The sequence below is a fragment of the Pipistrellus hanaki genome, assembly GCF_964339955.1.
Source record: "Pipistrellus hanaki genome assembly, chromosome: 4".
NCBI classification, from domain to species: Eukaryota; Metazoa; Chordata; class Mammalia; order Chiroptera; family Vespertilionidae; genus Pipistrellus; species Pipistrellus hanaki.
In genome coordinates, this window is record NC_140506.1 from 82623793 (window position 1) to 82643682 (window position 19890).

General features: G+C 51.1%; 2 protein-coding genes across 4 annotated transcripts in view; one reads left to right on the forward strand and one right to left on the reverse strand.

Moving 5' to 3' along the window:
* The window catches only part of CPPED1 (calcineurin like phosphoesterase domain containing 1), a 175085-nt gene extending 162799 nt beyond the window's left edge, over window positions 1-12286 (forward strand). The window contains exons 5-6 of the mRNA XM_084881152.1: window positions 10694-10811; window positions 12033-12286. Of these exons, the coding sequence (XP_084737278.1) occupies window positions 10694-10796 (103 nt within the window). The 3' untranslated portion in view covers window positions 10797-10811; window positions 12033-12286. The remainder of the gene's footprint in view (window positions 1-10693; window positions 10812-12032) is intronic.
* Window positions 1-19890, reverse strand: part of SNX29 (sorting nexin 29) — a gene marked incomplete at its 3' end in the record, with an annotated part of 419909 nt that overhangs the window by 24317 nt on the left and 375702 nt on the right. For 2 of the 3 annotated variants that reach the window (XM_084881120.1, XM_084881121.1), the window contains one exon: window positions 19518-19657. In XM_084881120.1, the coding sequence (XP_084737246.1) occupies window positions 19518-19657 (140 nt within the window). Of the gene's footprint in view, window positions 1-19513; window positions 19658-19890 lie in introns of those variants that run through there. The other variant, XM_084881122.1, reaches the window with a different exon arrangement.

Sequence of the window (19890 nt, forward strand, 5' to 3'; positions counted from 1 at the left end):
CATCTGCAAATCCTGTCCACTCTACCTTCAGAATACATCCAGAACCTGGCTGCTGCTCACCACTGCCCCTCCCAGCCTCACTCAGCCACCATCATCCTTGACAACAAAGCTCCCATTTCATCCAACAGGCTCCCACAGTCCTCCCCAGACTCACCCCCACTGCTCTTCCTTCACTCTGCTCCTGCGGCACTGGCTTTCTTGCTGTTTCTTGCGCACACTGCCTCAGGGCCTTCGCACTTGCTGCTTCCTCTGCCCCACTCAGTTCCCTGCTCTCCACACTGTGTCAAACTCTTTGTGGCCTTACCCAACCTTAGATAGCACAACCCCACACACCCACCTCAGGATGTCCTTCCCTGTTTATTTTTATTTAGCATGTACCACCTGACATATATTTGTTTAATGTCTATCTCCCCCACCAGAATGTCCATTAAGGCAGGGACTTTGTTTTATTCACTGGTGAACTATCAGTAACTGAAATGGTGCCTCGCACACAGTAGGTGCACAGTTAAGTATGTGCTGGGGAAAGGGATGGACAGAGGAATTCCTGCACACCATGCCTGCTTGGATCCTGGCTGCTCTCCTGGCCCCGCCAAAAGCAGTTGTGCTCCCTCCCGGAACTTAGATCCTGGGAGAACCAAGCCAGCCTCTTACCTTCAGGTGTTTAGAATAATTCAATCTTCATTTTTACGTACTTTGAAAGCACTCCTAATAGTTTATATTTAAAATGTCCTTTAATAAAAAATGCATGCATCGGAGGCAGCTGTGCAAATGTCTCTATAATTTTCTCATCATGTTTGCTTAGTTTTCCAGTCAAAACAACAGCCTGAATCGCAGTGGTTCTAAGAAATAAAGATTCTCCCCTTTGTTCTTTATAATTGTCTAAAATTATTAATAGATCAATCTAGGATTTATATTCTACTTAATCTGGGTCGAACAAAGGATGGAGAAGGGAAATTAATTTTACTTGTGGAATTGAGCACCTACTATGTTCCCTGTTGCTTTATATTCACCTTGTCACCATGCTGTGATGTCTGGGTCATTAGTCCCCTTTTATGGATAAAGAAACATGGGATGCATTGTAGAGAACAAATTGTCTAAAGTCACGCAGCCAAGTGACAGATTGGGGACCTGAACCCAAACTGCCCCATTCTTAAACTACTATTTATCTCCCCCCGAGTGCAGAATAAATAAATATCCCCACATACCTGGGATGCTCAGGCTCTCCCACCACCTCTACCCCCCCACCCTCCAAGGCCCTGTGATAAGGGAGGCTCCACCTGGCCCAGCACCACACACTGAAGGCAGTGGCTGGGGAGGGTGCAGTGGGTGAAGCCAGGCACCCTGTGTTAGGCTGAGGCTGGAAGAGCAGGGTCAGGGCCTGGGTGAGGCTGCTGTGCAGGGGAGGAGACCGGGCCTGGTGTGTGCAGGACCTCACACAGAACAGCACTCAGTGTCTGATGGGGAAGCTAAGAAGAGCCCCCGCGAGCCCAGTGAAGAGAGCTGGTTCCAAAGGCTGTACCTGGTCTCAGGCAGGAATTGGAAGGCGTCATATCCTTGAGGCCCTGCCTAGACTCTGATCTCACCCTCTACCACCCCTGACCCTGGCCCACAGCCCCCACCCTCTGGCTCCAGTGTCACATCTCAGAGCAGCTGGCATGGGTCCCTTGCAAAACTTTCAGGCAGAACTGACACCCTTTCCTGGGTCAGGGGGGCATGGTTCACTCACTCCAATGACGGCAATGCCAAGGGGCCACCAATGACACCCACTCCCAGTGCGGGGCCTGTATACAGACACCTGCCCTAGCTATGCCTCCTGCCCCATATGGAGCCACCAGGCTGACCTGGAAGCTCCCCGAGGATTGAGACTGTTTGTTTGTCTTCCTAAAGCCTTGCTCAGTGCTACAAAGGGGCAGGAGAGGATGAACAAATGTTTTTTAAATAAAGGCATGAATCTCAATGCAGGGGCAATGTTGTCTCCTTTCGCCTTACACCCTTGTCATGGCTATACTAATATGAGACAAAATAGGTTTTAAATAACAGGTCACAAGAGACAAGGATATTATATTGTATATTAATGAAAGGTTCAATACAGCAAGAAGAAATAATTATAAACATTTATCTACCTAATCAAAATCTATAAAGCAAAAACTTGACAGTTAAAGGGAGAAATAGATAGTTCCTCAATAACCTGCTCAGTAATGGAGAGAACCACCAGTGGGAAGATATTAACAGCAAAAAAAACCCTACTAAATCTAACAAACACATACTAGTACAGAACACGCTACCCAATAACAGCTTTGCAGGTACACATGGAACATATCCAGGATAGACCATATGTTAGGCCACAAGTTAAGTCTCAACAAATTTAGAAAGATATCATACAAAATTCCTCTCTGACTACTGTGGGATGAAATTAGATCAATACACTATAAAATTCACAAATTGTTACGGACATCAAATAACATTCTCTTAACCAATGGATCAAAGAAGAAATCACAGGGAAATAAGAAAATGCGGTGAGGGGAATGAAAACAAAAAACAACCCACCAAAACTTACAGGATGCAAGTAAAAAAAAGCAGTGTAAAGGGGAAATCTGCCATAAATGCTTATATAAAAAACTAGAATGATCTAAAATCAGCAATCTAACTACAACTTTAGAACCAGAAAAAGAACAAATTAAACCCAAAGTTATCAGAAGGAGAGAAATAATAAAGATGAAAGGAGATAAAATAGAGAACAAAGAAGCAACAGAAAATTAATGAAATCGAAAGTTGGTTCTCTGAAAACATCAAAAAATAAATAAAACTGACAAACCTTTAGCTAGATGGACTAAAAATAAGAGAAAATATTTAAATTACTAAAATCAGAAATTAAAATGGAGACATTATAATCGATTCCAGTGAAATAAAAAGAATAAGAATACCATGAACAATTATCTATCAACAAATTGGATAACTGAGATGAAATGGATTCTTAGAAACACAAAACCAACTAAGACTAAAGCAAAGAAGTAGAAAACCTGAATAGATCTGTAATGGGTAAGGAGATGGCACCAATAATCAAACTCATGACCAAGGAAAAGCTGGGACCTGATGGTTTCACAGGTGAGTTCTGCCAACATTTAGAGAACCAAGGCCAATCATCCTCCAACTTTTCCACAGAACTGAAGAGGAAGGAAAACTTCCTGACTCATTCTGTGAGGCCAGCATTGCCCTTATACAAACCAGACAAAGACACTACAAGAAAAGACATAGACCCACTAGAGGCCCGGTGCACAAAATTCGCGCACGGGGGGCAGGGGAGGGGGGTGTTCCTCAGCCCAGCCTGCACCTTCTCCAATATGGGACCCCTTGAAGGATGTCCGACTGCCTGGGATTGGGCCTAAATAGGCAATTAAACATCCCTCTCTCAGTCCAGGACTGCTGGTTCCCAACCACTGGCCTGCCTCTGCCTGATTGCCCCTAAATGCTTCTGCCTGCCAGCCTGATCAACGCCCCCTAACCACTCCCCTGCCAGCCTGATTGATGCCTAACTGCTCCCCAGCCAGCCCAACTGCCTGCCACCCTGATCACCTCCTAACTGCTCTCCCTACAGGCCTGCCCCCCGCAACTGTCCTCCTCCTGCAGTCCTGTCCCCCCGCCCCCAACTGCCCTCCTCTGCTGGCCTGGTCACCCCCAACTGCCCTTCCTGCAGGCCTGGTTCCCCCAACAGCCCTCCCCTGCAGGCCTGAGTGCCCCCAACTGCCTTTCCCTGCTAGTCTGGTCTCTTCCCCCACTCCCCCCCAATTTCCCTCCCCTACAGGCCTGGGTCACCCCAACTGTCCTCCCCTGCAGGCCTGATTCCCGCCCTCCCTCTCCCCCCCCCCGCCCCTGCCACTGTCTTCCTCTGTTGGCCTGGTCTCCTCCAACTGCCCTCCTCTGCTGGTCTGGCCATCCCTAACTGCCCTTCCTGCTTGCCTGATTGCCCACAAATGCACTCCCCTGCAGGACTGGTCCCCCCGCAACTGCCCTCACCTGTAAGCCTGGTTGTTCCAAGTGCCCTCCCCTGCAAGCCTGGTTGTTCCAACTGCCCTCCCCTGCAAGCCTGGGTCTCTCCTCCCCGCCCCCCCCCCCCACCAACTGCCCTCCCTTGCTGGCCTAGTCACTCACAACTGCCCACAACTGCCTTCCCCTGACAGCCATCTTGTGTCCACATGGGGGCAGCCATCTTTGACCACATGGGGGTGGCCATCTTGTGTCTTAGAGTGATGGTCAATTTGCATATTACTCTTTTATTAGATAGGATATCCCTGAGAACTTAATGAAAAATCCTCAACAAAACACTAGCACACAATTCATCAGCATAATAAAAGGAATATATGCCAGGACCAAGTGGGATTCATTCCTGGAATGCAGGGATGGTTCAACATAAAAAATGTAATATACCAAACTACAGAAGGAAAAAACAAACACGGTCATGTTGATTTTTGCCTCATTGGATCTGGGAAAGCAAGAGAGGTGACCAGCAGATCCACTGGAGCCTTCCAAAAAAAAATTCAGCCAAGATTCTTGTTTTTGCATGGTCTGATCCAGAAATATGTCCTCTATATATGCCCCAGTGTTTCCATCAGTATGAAGGAAACAGGATATAGGCTTCACTAAATTGGACTGAGTATACTTCCTTGAATGGGTCATTTGAGACATCACCTTACCACAGAAACAATGCTAGCTCTTTGTATACAAAATACATTTTAAAAACTTCAATTATGAGTGTTCTGATGTGAATGAAATATAATAGTCACGTGATAATGTAAATCTCCTTTCAAGAAATTACTATTCTCAATGGATTTATTTTTAAAATTTGTGGCATATTTTCTCCCAGTTATATAAAAGTATTCATGCTGAACTCGTAAATGCCAGTTTGTTTTTTGTTGTTGTTGTTGTTTTAATGCTTAAAAACACATATTTTGCTAAGTAAAGTGCCTGCTATATATAGGAACATCCAGCATATAACCTGAGACAAACTGTCTTATGAGTTGGGGCAGTGACAATAAAACTGTTCAAAAATAGAAAAAAACAACAAAAAACATCCCCAACACAACCATATAAATCGATTCAAAATAAACAACAAAATCCAACTCTTTCATGATAAATACTCTTGTGTCTTTAACTTCTGGAGCATAGCCCTGTGCCTGGCCATGTGGTTGGGACTTCAAATAATCCAGCTCAATACTCTTAGCAACCCCGAGAGGAAGGAACTAGTTAGGGAGGTGACAGAGGTCCAGTGAGGCCTAGGGACTCACCCAGGTTCACACAGCTATCAAGCAACTGAACCAAGACTTGGGCCACACTCTAATGCCGAGTCCATGCTCCTGGTATTAATAATTATAGCAGCAGAGATGGCAAGAGAGTACACATCACCCCTCCCTATAGCTAACACTCCTTGCTCTGAATTCTTCAAAACAAATACAAACATCACCCTCCCATGGAAGCCCAGGCATCTCCCAATGAGCCCTTGCTGACACCCTTGGCCAGGGCCTGGCCTGGTTCAGAGCTGGTTGCCCACAAATGCACTCCCCTGCAGGCCTGGTCCCCCCAACTGCCCACCCCTGCAAGCCTCCCCCCCCCACTGCCCTCCCTTGCTGGCCTGGTCACTCCCAACTGATTGCCCACAAATGCCCTTCCCTGGATCTCGGTTCCACCATCCGGCAGCCAGGTGGCCCAGGGGCGGTCACTTTACCTCTCGGGGCTTAATTCTCCTGCCCTTCTTCAGAGGGTGGTAAGGAGGATAATTCTAGTGATAGAGCTCTCAAGGGCCGCTGTGAGAAATACACAGATTTCCCTGCTGGCCCCAGGGCCGGACAGAATCAGGAAGGGCACCTGTCTCATCAATGCCTGCTGAGCAAACCAAGCCCTGCGGGGCTGGCCTGGGGACGCCCTATGCCACACAACCTGAGAACTCCCTCCAGGGCCTTGTGAGGGACCCGGCCCCTCCTGAGAATGAGACGGGGGTAGAAAGGAAGTTCCCAGTCGCCACCGGTGATGACGCCCCTCAGGTTTTATTGGACCAGTCCTATGACCCCTCCCACTGTCCCATGCCAGCTCTCCCCTCCACCAGTCTTTGGATGTTTGCTGCCTCATGACTGGCAACCAAGCCCACCTTCAGGACCTGCCCGAGTGTCAGGAGACACGTCTCAGTCTGAGGCTGTGTCTGTGGGTCAGTGAGCCGCAGTCTGGCAGATGCACACGCTTCCCCGTCCTTCCTGCCTGTGTTCTGATTAATGACGAAACTGCATTTTAAAGCTGGGGCTGTGGACTTACTCTCCACAACAGCCTCCAGCAGCCAAACCTGGACCTTTGCCCCTAATGACGTGAGCAACAGCGATTCTGTGGCTTTGGAATGGGACATCAGGCTTGGGTCTGAAGCCCAGAGCCTCTGTCCTTCGCTCACGTGACCTTGGCTAAGGCCCTGCCCTCCTGTGTAACAAGAAGGCACCTGATTCTATGTCTGGCACCCAGGACGAATAACACGAGAGTTCCTGCAGAGGGGTGAGGACTTCTCATCCTAGACCTCTCTCCTCCAAGTACAGAGGCCTCCAAAGTCTCCACCCACAAGCTGGGAGGAGACCGATGCATATGAGGCCCCTGAGAAATCACCACGAGCAGTCAGAGCAGGCAACCCCCAGTTCATGACTGTATCCTGGCTAACACTCTACCGCTGGACTGCCTGCCACACACAGGCGGACACAAGTCTAAAGACAGGCTACGCCCACAGGAGTGTCAGGCACTCTTCCATTCCATGGGAGAAAGGAGCTGGGATGCAAAGGTTCCCCACAGAAGCATGGTCTCCTGGCTCGGGGTATGGGGAAGGCTGGGCCAGAGATGGCACAACCTCTTACTCAAAAGCGGCCACAGCAACTGGCTGTGGTTTTTACTGACAGCTGCCCAACAGACCCACAGAGGGGACCTGTGTGTCCTTGCAGGGACAACCCCCTCCTGAAATAGGCTCAGTCCATGAGTTGAGGGGCTGAATGCCCCTCCCCTTTTCTCTGGATTCTGCAGGTGTGACTAAGGATTTGAGATGATATTGCCCTGCATTATCCGGGTGACACAGCATGATCAAGAAGGTCCTTATAAGAAAGAGGAGGTCAGTCACAGAGCTGGGGGAAGCAGACCTGGAGTGCTTGCAAGGAAAGAGATTTGGCCGGAGCCTCCAGAGGAATCAGCCTGCTGACACTGACTTTGGTCCAGTGCCAATTTTGGAAGCTGGCCTCCAGAACTGTAAGAAAATAAATTCGTGTTGTTTTAAGCCACCGAGGTTTGTGGTGGTTTGTTACAGGAATCTACTATGGGGGAAATCTTCCTCTCCAGTCAGAGAGCTGGGGTCCCCTTTCCTCTCTGTTACCCTCCTCTGGGCCTGGACAGGGGTGCAGTCATGGAAGTATTTAGCCTTGACCCAATCCTCACATCTTATACAAAAAATCCAGGAGAAAATCTTTGTGACCTTGGTTTAAGTAAAGCATTCTTTGATAAGACATCGAAAGCATGATTCATAATAGGAAAATCTGAGAAGTTGGATTTCATCAACATCAAAGAGTTCTGTTATGCAAATGACACCGTGAAGAAAAAATGAAAAGGCAGGCTACAGACGGGAAGAAAATATGTGCCAATCACCTATCTGATGAAGGACTTGTATGCAGAATATACAAAGAACCATCAAAGCTCAACAGTAAAACAACAAACAACCCAACTTTTAAAAATGGGCACAGACTCGAATAGTCATTTCCCCAAAATAACAGAGCTAAGAAAAATAAGAACATGAAGAAATGAGCAATATCATTAGCTACTAGGGAAATGCCAATAAGGTTATGATTAGAGTAGATGCCAAATGCTGGGGAGGGGGCAGGGTATCTGCAGCTCTCTCATGAATCGGCTGTGGGAATGGGCCATGGAACATCCATTCCAGAACACATCTTGGCAGTTTTTACACTTACCACCCTGCCCTTAGGTATTTACCCCCGAGAAATAAAACTACGCACTTTTATTAGCTCTACTAGATGTCTGATGCACGAACTTGGGCACCAGTGGGGTTCCTTGGCTTGGCCTGTGGGATCAGGTCAAAACCAGCTCTCTGACATCCCTCGAGGGTCTCAGATTGCAAAAGGTGCAGGCCGGACTGAAGGACCCTGCTGGAACACGATAGGGGCCGGGGAGGAACACGGGAGGTTGGCCAGCCAGGGAGGGGCCGAGGTAGGGCTACAGGGCATGTCTGGCCCAACTCACTCAGTCTTAATCAGCAGCACCCCAGCAGCAAGCTAACCTACTGGTCAGAGTGTCTGCCCTCTGGTGGTCCAGGCACATCATAGCAAGCAGTTGAGCGTTCTTAGCATATCATTAACATATTATGCTTTGATTAGTTGAACAGATGACTGGACACATAGCATATTAGGCTTTTATTATATAGGATTCAAAATTGTCAACAACTAGGAAAACCTAAGTATCTTTGTGAATGGATAAACAAACTCTGATAGATCCATATGTTTATCCACATAATATGATACTACTCAGAAATAAAAGGAACTAACTACTGATACACCCCACAACGTGGATGAGTCTCAAAGGAATTGTGCTGAGTGAGAAGAGCAGGGGGTTGCTTGCTGTATGACTCCATGCGATGACATGCTCAAGAAGACAAAGCTGTAGCAACAGAGCAGATCAGCCACTGCCAGGGTTCAGGGCTGGGGAGTGTGTGGCCACAGGGAGGCACGGAGCTGTCTGGGTGATGGAGCTGTTCTACATCCTGACTATGAGGTGGCAGTTACTCAGATCTATACGTGTATTAGCATGCATAGAACTGAACACAAAAAAAGGTCCATTTTACTATCTGCTAGAAGTGTTTTTGTCTTTTGATGAGTCAAGGCAGGCAGGACTCCAATAATATATTAAGGCCCTAACGTGGCCTTTCCGAGAACATAGTGGTGTGGCCCCTCTCTGAGCCCACTGCTGATTTACGAACCATCTAGGCTCCAATCATTAGCCTTCCTTCCATCTCTGACTAGTTGAAATATCATTTGCAGAATTTCACAGTTGTGCCCCCACCCCACCCACCCATCCCCTTTCACACCCTACTTAGGATAAGCTATTCATCCGTGGTGGTTGCAAAACCAGCCCCAATTACTCACCCCTCTCTGTGTCGTGTCCTTGGCCATGTGACTCTGAGGTGCCCTCCTACCTAACCCTGGTCTCTGCCTTGGGACTTGCCTTGGCCAATGGGATGTTAGCAAACATGACATCGTCAGAGCTTGGAAAGTGATTCAATGATTGGGCTTCCCCGGCTCTTACTCTCTGCTACGCATTCCCAGGCTCGCCCACTGGGCCTGGACCAGGCCCTCCTGGACCAGTAGACAGGTGGCTGCTGCCCAGACATGGAAGCCAATGAGCCCAAATCAGCTGAGCCCTCAGCCCACCACCCAATGCATGAGCAGCATGTCCTCGTTACTGGATGTCGCCGAGCACACAGTGGTTTACGACCACTGAAGGGGCTGTAGGTAACTGATACATAACCCAACACAGTAACCGTTCCCATGATCACTCCTAGACAGCCTTCAAAAGTGAGGGCAATGCTGGATCCTGTGAAATCGTTCGGCCCGCTGAGAAGAAAGCTATTTCGGAGATGGATTATACTTTGGTGGGATGAGATAGGGGTGCAGCCTCACCCCCCTGCTGTTAGAGAAGGGTTATCACCATTTCTTTTACTAACCCGAAATAGGACAGAGGTTGCTGTGCCCAAAATAGCCCAACCTGCTTCCCAGGCTCCAAACTGCGTTTTCAGATGCTCTAATGTTTAAAAATATACAACATGAAGTAGGGCAAGCAATTGTAATAATACCTGAGCTTTCTGCTCAAATAATTTTGAGACTGAAGTGAGGGTCTGAACAAAGAAGGGAAATGCGCCTGCAGCTGAAATAGCCCGCTGGGAGACGCTCCCACTAGGTGACATTTCACGTAATCCTCTCGGCAAGCTGGCAAGGTCTGTGCTCCTGGCCCCCTTTTATAGACAGGAAAACTGGGGCGTGGAGAAATCAAGGTCACAAGTCCACTGGGTAGCAGAGCTGTCATTTGAACCTAGATCTGTCTGACTCAAAGTCTTGCTTTCAATTTGAATCATAAGGAAATCAGTAACAGAGCTTTGGCTTACCTGCTACAATGAACCTGACTGTCCGTCATCCCGAACAATTACTGGGGTGAAAGGAAGGTCCAATATGTTGGTGGAACCTGGCACTTTGCAGCCTGGTCTCTGGGCTCAGCAATGCAGGGCTTGGCCACGGGGATGCCACCTTGAAGCTAATGAGATCTAAGAGCCTGTCTCCCGGTCAGCCTGACTGAATGTGGGGAGAAGAGGAATGACTATGGTGGGAGACTCGTGGGGAAATGTATACTGTCTCCCGAATGCCCTCAGTGAGGGTCTTCCCACACTCCAAGGTCTGCCCTGGTTGTAAGGGGCCCAGAATGAGCTGTGGGCACTCCTGCTAAAACCAGAGTTTATATCTAGGAACCGTATATATCTGCCCTCTCCTGAAAAATGCACACACAGCAGTCATCGCCTGGGTGAGCAGTGCCGGCCCTCAGACAGGCTCTGTGAGCTCCACGCCCACCCTCCCTGCTGTCACACCGTCAGGCTTCCCCCCCTTAAATGACCGCCTCTTTCCTACAGGCGCCTGGGTCTGCCACGGGCCCAGTCCATAGGGGTACACCTGGATGTTGCTCTGCCGACCCAGATGCTGGGAAGGTGCCAAGCATCAACAGCAAGATGCTGAAGGATCACGCAGCAGGTCAGGAGGCCCCCCCCCCCCCCCGGGGGAAGTCTGGCCAATGAGGGGTGTCAGTCCTGGTGGAAGCTGCTTCCTCTCCCGAACAGCAGACCGGATTGATAAAGGTGGGGTAAGGCTGGGAGCTAAGAAAGCCTCGTGGAAAAGGCTGCGATGGGGAAAAGGTTTCCTCTCCAGCTTCCACAGGCCTGTCCACGGACCCCTGACGTGGGGGAGGCATCCGTGCCTGGCCCTCTGTCGTGTCCAAATGAAGCACCAACGCATCAGAAAAGGGCCTCTGACCTAAGCTTTCCCAGACCCGAGTGCCTACAGTTCCTGCCACTGACGTGAATGTCCAGGCAGAGCTGTGCACAGCACTCCTGACAGAACAAACCCCCCACCCATCACCTCCGACACCTGCAGGCCCAGCCCCTGGGAAGCCTGTCAGAGGGGGGGCACTTCTAAGGGGGGGGGGGAGGAGAGGAGCGAACCCCTTCCCACTGGGAGGCATGGGCTAAGGCTGCCAGGCTCTGCTTCCCCGCCGCAGCCCTCAGTGACGGGTGCACAGTGCTCTCACGCGAAGAGGGTGACAGTTGTGCTCTACCACCTGCTCCGTGGTCCCAGCCAACTTGGCAGCAAAGGAGGACAGCTTGCTATTCTTGATGCTCTGAGACTAGCTGCTAATTCTGCTGGAGGCTTCTCTGGAAAACACCTCCCCTCACAACTGACCCAGCTCCCTCCAGCTCCTCCTCCCCCCTCTCCTCCCCCCCTGTGCGGGGCTGGTGCCACACTGCCACCCGATCCCCCCTCCCTTATTCCCTGGGCTCTCTCCCCACCCCCCAATCCCAAGTTTATGTCAGGAAATTGTACCCCACGGAGTGGGTGCAATCCCAAATTCCTGAAAGAGATGACTCTGGGATTTGAGAGCACAAAGTCAGAATTCCCCAAGTCATAATTTAGAAGATATTCCCAACGTTCTTCATACTCTGTATTCATTATTGTGGAAAACTAAAATGATTTGCTTAACAAATAGGAAATATTTAGCTTGGTGGTATTTGCAAAGAATCGTAGCCTGGAGCAAATATTCGAACACTGGGAAACACTGGTGGGTACTCTCAAATGACAACGCACAGAACCTCTTGTCCAAATAGAAATCGTATAATCCAAAACTTGCTATTTCTTGGACTACCCCTCACATCAAGTATGCCATGCACGTAAGTTTATTAGTATTTATTTTATTTGCAGGAAGGCTCACTGTTTGCAGCAGACAGAGCCAGAACACACACTGGTAACAGGGCAGCAGCGGAAAAAGCAAGACTGACTAATGGGATCGTGACCATTTCCCTCCTACAGCTCCTGTCCTGGTTCCTGGAAATGCTGGCCTTCGCCTCCAACTCTGTCCGCTCTCCTTGCTCCCACGTCTCTCTCCTCCGTGTGGATTCCTTCAAACCACGAATGTTGGTTACTGCACTTGATTTTCACAGAATTATAATACTGTTTCCTGATTTCTTTACTGATTTTCCTGAGATTTGGAAACATCATGTTTCCAACCTGACGACCTGATGCTGAGCTCAGAGTATGCAATCCTAGCGCCCGCCACACCTCTCTCATGCTGGGCTCCCAACCTGCCCTCACGGCCTCACAGAGACCAGTTCCTGAACCCAACCCCTCATTTCATGTCCCCTGCCTCCAAACCAGTTCCCCTCACCCTCTTCACCATCATTCGCCTAGACGTCCTGCCTCAGAAACTTGGCAGCAGCCCCTTCTCTCTGGGCTACTATGAAAGGCCCCACCCAACTTCCATCCCTCCACCCCAGCTGCCAGTGCGAGCCCCCTGTAGCGCAGACCTGCTCTCAAAGGCCTGCCAGGGTTTCCCTTCTCAGAGACCAGGATGGAAATGCCCTTGGACCTGCCACCCTCAGGGCCCCGCCTTGCTTTCCAGAACAGCCTGACCACAGGGGAAGTGCCTGTTCCCTGGCCACGGTAGAGGATGACATGAGCTCCTTGAACTTGGCAGCTGTTCTGCACATCTGGAAAGAACAGCTCCCCATCTTTGTCTCTGAAAACTGCATACCATATTGGTATGGGCTGGTGGGGTTTCTGATGCCTGAAAAATTTAAAATGGCACATGCGATTGGAGCCAGAATCACTCCTAAGACCCAGTCCTACAGACCTACCTGCGGAAACCTGTACCTACTGAAATGTTCCTGGCAGCCCTGTCAGAGGGGAAAACATCTTAAATGTTCAAAGAGAGCAATGGTGAAACGAGTTACAAAACAGCCACTGCAGTGGATACTATGTCGTTTTCAAAAAGAATGAGTCAGCTTTATAAATCAAAAGGCAAACCACAGAACACTGTGCGGAGGGCGGCTTTGGCTTACATAAGTATCGGCAATTTCTGCAGTTACATAAGGGAGCGGCGCTGATCACGGGTGGGGGTGGGGCACGATGCCCAGCAGAGGGCGTGTGACGTGGATTTCATCTTACATCTTTCTGCAGTGCTTCAGAGTTTTTAATACCGTAAGTTTATCACTTCCCCCAAAACGTCTGCTCCTGGACTCTCCTTCCCCCGGGCTCCCTTTCTGCTGGTGGAGACAGTTACACACACAGCGTACTATGTGGGAGGGCTGCTAGAGCCTGACACACTGCTCAGGTGACCCTCACGGCCACCCCATCCGGTGGCCGCTACTGATGTGTCCACTGTACAGGTGAAGACACCGAGGCCCCGGAAAGCCCACGTGACCTTCTAGGGGCCACCCAGCTAGTCCATGGCAGGGCTGGGTACAGACTGGGCACTCTGACACAGAACTAGGCACTCTGCAAATTCCTGTGGATATAGGAAAGATGTGCCGCCTTGTGGTATCATGACCTTATGCAGATGTTGGCCCCTGAGTGTCGGGCCCACGCTTAGTCACCCGGGCCCTATAAAGAGTACGCACTTAATGCATGCTTGTTGACTTGAATACAGTTTATACCGAGCAGCCTGAGACATCTGTATCTCTGCCTGGTCTAGCAGGAGGCTGCAGGTCCTAGAAGTCCTCTTTTCTCACACCTGGCAGCCAGTCCTCGTCACAACTGCTCATCACACTGCCTTCTCATTACCCTGGCCAAGTCACCAACTTCTCCTGCCAGGACCCTAAAAAAGCCCCTTGCAACCACCCCTCCAATTCCATTCTGTATCCCACACCCAGACATAAACCAGGCCATGTCGCACCCTGCCCCAAACCTTTTGGTGGTTTCCCAACTGACCTAGAATAAATCTCCGTCACTGCTACAGCCTCTGAGGCCCTACCTATACATACGGTCTGGCCCTGGCGGCGGCCTCCTGTCTCACTCCCTGCTTTCTCTGTTCTGGGCACACTGACATCACTGACACACTCAGCTTGTTCCTGCCGCAGGGCCTTTGCACTTACTATTCCCTCTGTCTGAATGCCCTTTCCCAAGAAAACCACAGGATCTTCCCTCAGAGGCCTTTCCTAACCATCATGGGAAACACCCCGTGTGATTCTCTAGTCTCTAATAGTCCATGACTTTTCTTCAAATTCATTGATCAGTATATCATATGCTTATGTGCCCATTTTCCACCCCCTAGTGTAAAGGCAGAGGATTTTTTGCTTTTTTCTGTTTTGTTCTCTGCTATGTCCCAGGCACTTGTTGAGTGCTTAGTAGGTGCTCAGAAAGCAGTGGCTGGATGGAAGAGCTGTTTGCTGAGTACAGGCCCCTCTGGGGGAACTGTCCATGTATCACTCAGCAGAGTTGCTCTGGAGATGTACCAGGTTCCCTCCCTCTTTCTGGAAATTGTAAAAGCCGCGCCCACCACCCTCTTCCTCCCCGGCCCCCTCTCTGTGGAAGTGGCCTCTCCTGCCATCACCCCCATGGAAAGAAATGGCGGAAACAAGACACAATCCCTGTGACTGATGGGCTGCCTAGGAGACAGGAGGCTACCTGAGGACTAGAGAGGAGGGCTGTACCTCATCACTTTCAGGAGTCATTCATCTCAATCTTCTTGGGCGGGAGCCCTGTGGATCGGGGGCCAGCACCCTGGAGAATGAATTTTCCGATGCATCTCGTAGCCCATTTACATGTCATCCCTCCAGGTGACAGGGGAATAGGGGAAGGGGCCTCCTGTAAGGACCTTCCAAGGAAGGAGGAGCTGATGTTTCCTGCAGAGAGAACTGGCCCCTCAGAGGGAGGCTGCCATCCTGGCCAGCCCACGGCTCACCTCCCTGGGAGCCAGAGCTCAGCTGTAGGCCCTGAGTCACTTCATCCAGAGCTGGAGAAACTGTAGGGGATGGAGGGAGAGAGGGACGGGCTTGCAGAAGAATCCATGCATAACAGTTACCCAACAAATCAGGGATGCTGGCCCTTCTCCCTCCACTCACTAGGAAAGTCAGGCTCAGAGGCGAATCCTGGCCCAAGATCACCTGCTCAGCGGCGGAGCTGGGACTATGGCTGACACTGCCTCACCACACTTTCCATCTGGCTGGCACGGGTCTCAAACTCACCTGCCTGCGAGGGCCAGCCTGCTGGTGTGAATCAGGGACCCCAGCCATGGGGAGAGGCCGGAAAGGGGCCAGACTGGGGGTATTATCTCACTGAAAGTCACTCACATTTACCAGTATATATAGATGCCCTTCAATTCCATACAGGCTAGGCCATTTCACCCCGAGCTAAACCCCTGCTCCCTGGGAGAACACGGCAGCTCATATTTCAGCAGGACACACATATCTCCACTGTGAGAGTGGATGTGACAGCAGGGCGGGCGTGGGGAAGACGACCACCACACTTTCTCTGCCGGTCCAGCTGGGGATCTGTGCAGTGACCTACATTACTCTCCCTCCACCCCCGGACACTCTCCCCTCAAGAATGGCAGAACATGATCCATTTCCCAGGCATCGGTCCCCCCGAGCCTCCCCACATGGAGAAAGCCCGTTTTATTAACACGCCGAATGACAGCACAGCAAATCATTCCAGCCCTCACTGATTTGTGGGCCAGTCCCCAGCACGAGTTCTTGGAATCCAAGCCTCCCTTCATTATGGTGCTTTCAGAAGCACACCGGACATTTCCCTCAGCGCCTGCTCCCATCTGCCACGTGGCACGTCTCAGTGGACACCTTCCTCCGGAACGCCAGGGCAACGCAAAGAAGACGGGGCTCGCCGAAGAAGAAGGTGTTAGGGGCCTGCCATCCACCCACTCCCCGTTGTGGTGGGCGGACGCTGGTGCCCACCTGGGCCACACTGATGGACAGAGTTCAAAATGGAAAAGCAGCAGCCACTTCCTACTGGCCTACTTTCCAGGGCAGACTGTGGCTGGTGTGAGCAAGAAGGCAATGGGAGGCAGAGAGATTTGGAGAAAAAAATTCAACCTGCTGATTCTTCAACAGTCAGATCTGTGCGGCTGGCACAATACGGGGAAGTCCTGGTGCCCCTTGCAGAACAGAGGAAATACTGACACAGAAAAAAAATGAGCTGGAAGGTGTGTGCAAAAGCAAATTCATCTAAGATTGGATTCTAGGCTGCACAGCCTGAAAGTTTTAAGGAATATTTATGAAAAAAGAAAATCAAAACAACCCACACACCACCACAGGAAACCCTACCACAGGCTTCTATCCCCGGCCCAACTTCCCCCTCCCACCAAAAACTGGACAGGGAACAGCTTTCCTGAAGGTAGCAGTGGACTAGCACACAGAACATGCGAGGGAGCACAAGGGTGAGCCAAGTGCATCATGGGGAACATGCACAGTCTGGGCCTCACATCAAACCCTGCAGGAGAGGCGTCTGCGCAGTGCGTAAGAGGAGTGCTGCAGGCGATGTGACTGAGTGATGACTCACAAGGAAGGCTCTGCTCTGAGTCCAATGGTCAAGGTGGGCTCCGAGGGGACAGGGCAGCACTGTCAGGCGGGGCTGTGGCCAGTGGGGTGGAGTGAGAATGGCTGTGGGTATTTGTTGCCTCAGCTGCCAGAACACCGCACCACACAGTAACTTGGCTAAGCACCTGGCATTATTCCTCACAGCTCTGGAGGCTGATGTCTGAGGTCATGGTGCTGCTGAGCCGGGTCCCGGAGAAGGGGGCAGCCTTCCCTGCTTGCAGGCAGCTGCCTGGCACTGTGCCCTCACGTCTCCTCCTCCTCTCACGGGACACTATGGCAGCAGGCCCCGTCACCGCAAAAGACCCCAAATGCCATCCGGACTGCAACATATGAATGGGAGGGGTGCACAAACACCCACTCCATAACAAAGCGTGACCAATTCTCATTTTCAAGAGGAGCTTGATATTTGATTTTTAAAAATCTGATACCTAATGTTTGCTGTTGGCAATATTTCAATTAAGAAAAACAAATAACAAAACCCTACTGGACTGGTCAAATAAAGCAGGTCCAAGGGCCAGGCTCAATCCACAGGTTGTGGGCTTGTCACCCAGACCCCAAAACATGGGCCCTGGCACCAAATGGCGCAGGCTGCCATGTGCAGATGAGTGACCCTGGGGACAGTCAGGTCACACTCAGTGCCTCACTTTCCTCACCGGTACTAACTGGAATTTTATGAAGTTGTCCTCTGAATGACAAAATTGTAAGGTCCCACCTAAGGAGATGGAGACACGGTGCCCACCGGGTGGGCCCTCAGCGAGACCAGGCAGGCCAACGTTCAGCCAGTACCCACAGCACGTGCCCACCGGACGCAGGTATGGAGGGAGTGGCACATGCCCCGTAAACATGACCATGCGTGTTCAGCAGCTACAGCCGATCTTTAGGGTCCTGAGTCATCCTTTGAAAGAGCTGAGGAAATCTGTCAAGATCTATTTTTAAAAAAAATGCTTTTCCAGGTTTATTTCCTTAGCCAAGGGAGATTTTATAAAACTGGAGCTCTCTTAGGATAAGGTCTGGCGCTGAAGTAGTCTCACTGGTGTTCGGGGTGCACGTACCGGAAATGGTCATGCGGCAGTTCCCCCGCTCCCCTCCCGTTCCCCCACGAGAAGCAGTCTGCATGTCCCCCTGGAACCCCCTCACTCAAAAAGACAGGCGGAGAGGAGTGCTTGCCTTGGAACTGCGAGGAAAGCCACCAGGGAAACGCTGTGGAATTCATCTGGGGCCCAGCCCAGACCAACGTTCAGCCAGAAATCTGATGTCAATATTGTGTCATTTGCCACAATCCCCGACTGAACCCTTTGTTAAAGCCCGTGAAACTGAACCTGCATTTCCTGTGCCAATCAGGCACAGAAGGTTCTCTCCTGCCTCTGATTAATGGCACCAGCGGGCTGAGGCTGCGCCTCTCACCGAGACGCTCTCATTAGCACACGATTTTCACAACGCTGCCGGCCCATGTCTGCTAATGCCAGGCGCGACCACAGACGCGGGCCGTGCCAGCGGGAAGGCCACCGCGTGCCTGTGCGGGGCAGTGTTTTCTCCTTCTCAGCATCAGGGCCTAAGGACCAGCGCTCTGACTCGATGCTCCCCAGGGAATGTAGCCAAGCGCACAGGACTCGGGGAGAGGCTAACTTCCAGCACACACCATGGGCGGCCGCCTTTCTGAGGGCAGGACGCCTCCGTGAGCTAGGGCGGCACTTTCAAAGCAGCGAGCTCTGGCCCTGGCATCCCAGGTACCCAGTGAGTTCTACTTGGAAGACAGGGGCATCTTCCATCACAGGCAGCATGACACAATCACACCTCCACACAAAAGCCCAAGACAATTAGAAAAATGTTAGCAGCCAGCGTGGCTACAATTTCAAAGGCCCCATGCAGGGAAGAGGGGCGGTGCTGGAAATTCACCTTGGAAATGTTGGGAAGGGCGCCCCCAAAGCAGCACCCCCACCTTCAGAAGCAGAAACAGGCCCCCTGTTATGTGACGGCCGCACTGTTAGAACGGATCAGGTCCCCACCATGGAGAGAGCTTCGAAGAAAGGAAACTCGTTTATCCCAGCAGACACAGACTCTGGCCAGTGCTTCTCAATGAGAAAGCCCACTCCCGTTCGGGGGGCCACGGCCTTGCTATTGTTTCCATTTCAATGATAACATGTTAGAAGGAATGAAACTACATTCACCATCTAAAGACTGAATAACAAGGGCTGCTTCACCGCTCCAGATCTCCAGATCCAAGGAGAATGTCTCAGGCTGGAGGAGACTTGCCAGGACAAGGAGAACTCATCGTGACAGCCACCTGCTTCAAGGTGCCACACAAGCAGGTGCTTCCAGGCCCTGTGACCCGAGAGCCACGGGGAGGAAGAGGTCAGGGGCAGACACTGGCGTGGCACACGCAAAGACAAGACCTGCCACCTGCCTCTGTGAGTTGCGACCATCCTGTAAGGGCTTAACTTGTAAGCATCCTTAACTTCTTACTCTTTCAAGGAGGTGTAAGAATAAGGAATTTATATTAATTCTAAGTCTGCCCATACATAAGCAACGTTAATATGAAAACCACATAAGCCTGAGAACTCTCCTTGGGTTCACTCCCCGAGCTGAGAGTCTGACCGCCTGTGGGCTGCAGGGAGCGTGAATGCCCCTGTGCTCGCAATCTATGCACGTCTGAAACCACACGGGCCCGCGCTCATTTGCAGACTCAAATCTAACGGCTCCTTTACAGACTTTCACGAGCCCCTCGGGAACTCCAAAGCCCATGGCCCGAGTCTCTCTGTTGGCGCCTGGGCCCAGGGTGTCTAGGACACAGGCTGCTTGCTGCCAGCCATGGAAAAGGGAAGGACGGGCCGGCCGAGCGCGTCCCATGGATGGTACTCACACGAAGAAGGGCATCAGCTGAACCAGGGTCTCCTTCTTGGGGCTGGCGGCAAACTCAGGGACGGCCTGGATGACTTTGTTCATGACGCTGCGCAGGTAGCTCTGCAGCTGCTTCCTCCGCTCCTCTACGAACTTGGCGTCCTGGGGAGACAGACAGGTGCTCCGTCAAGCCTCCTCGCCTACCCACTCCCACAGCACACACCGGGCCCTCGCCGCCAGACAGCTCACGTTTATCGAGTGATCACACATGCAAAGGGCGTCTCAGGCTTTACACGTGTGATCATTTAATGAAAGGGATGATGCTCATGAAATTAGGTGTGGGCGCAGGCCCAGCGAACTCCCTCAGTGTGTTCCCAGAGCCCAATGAAGTCTCA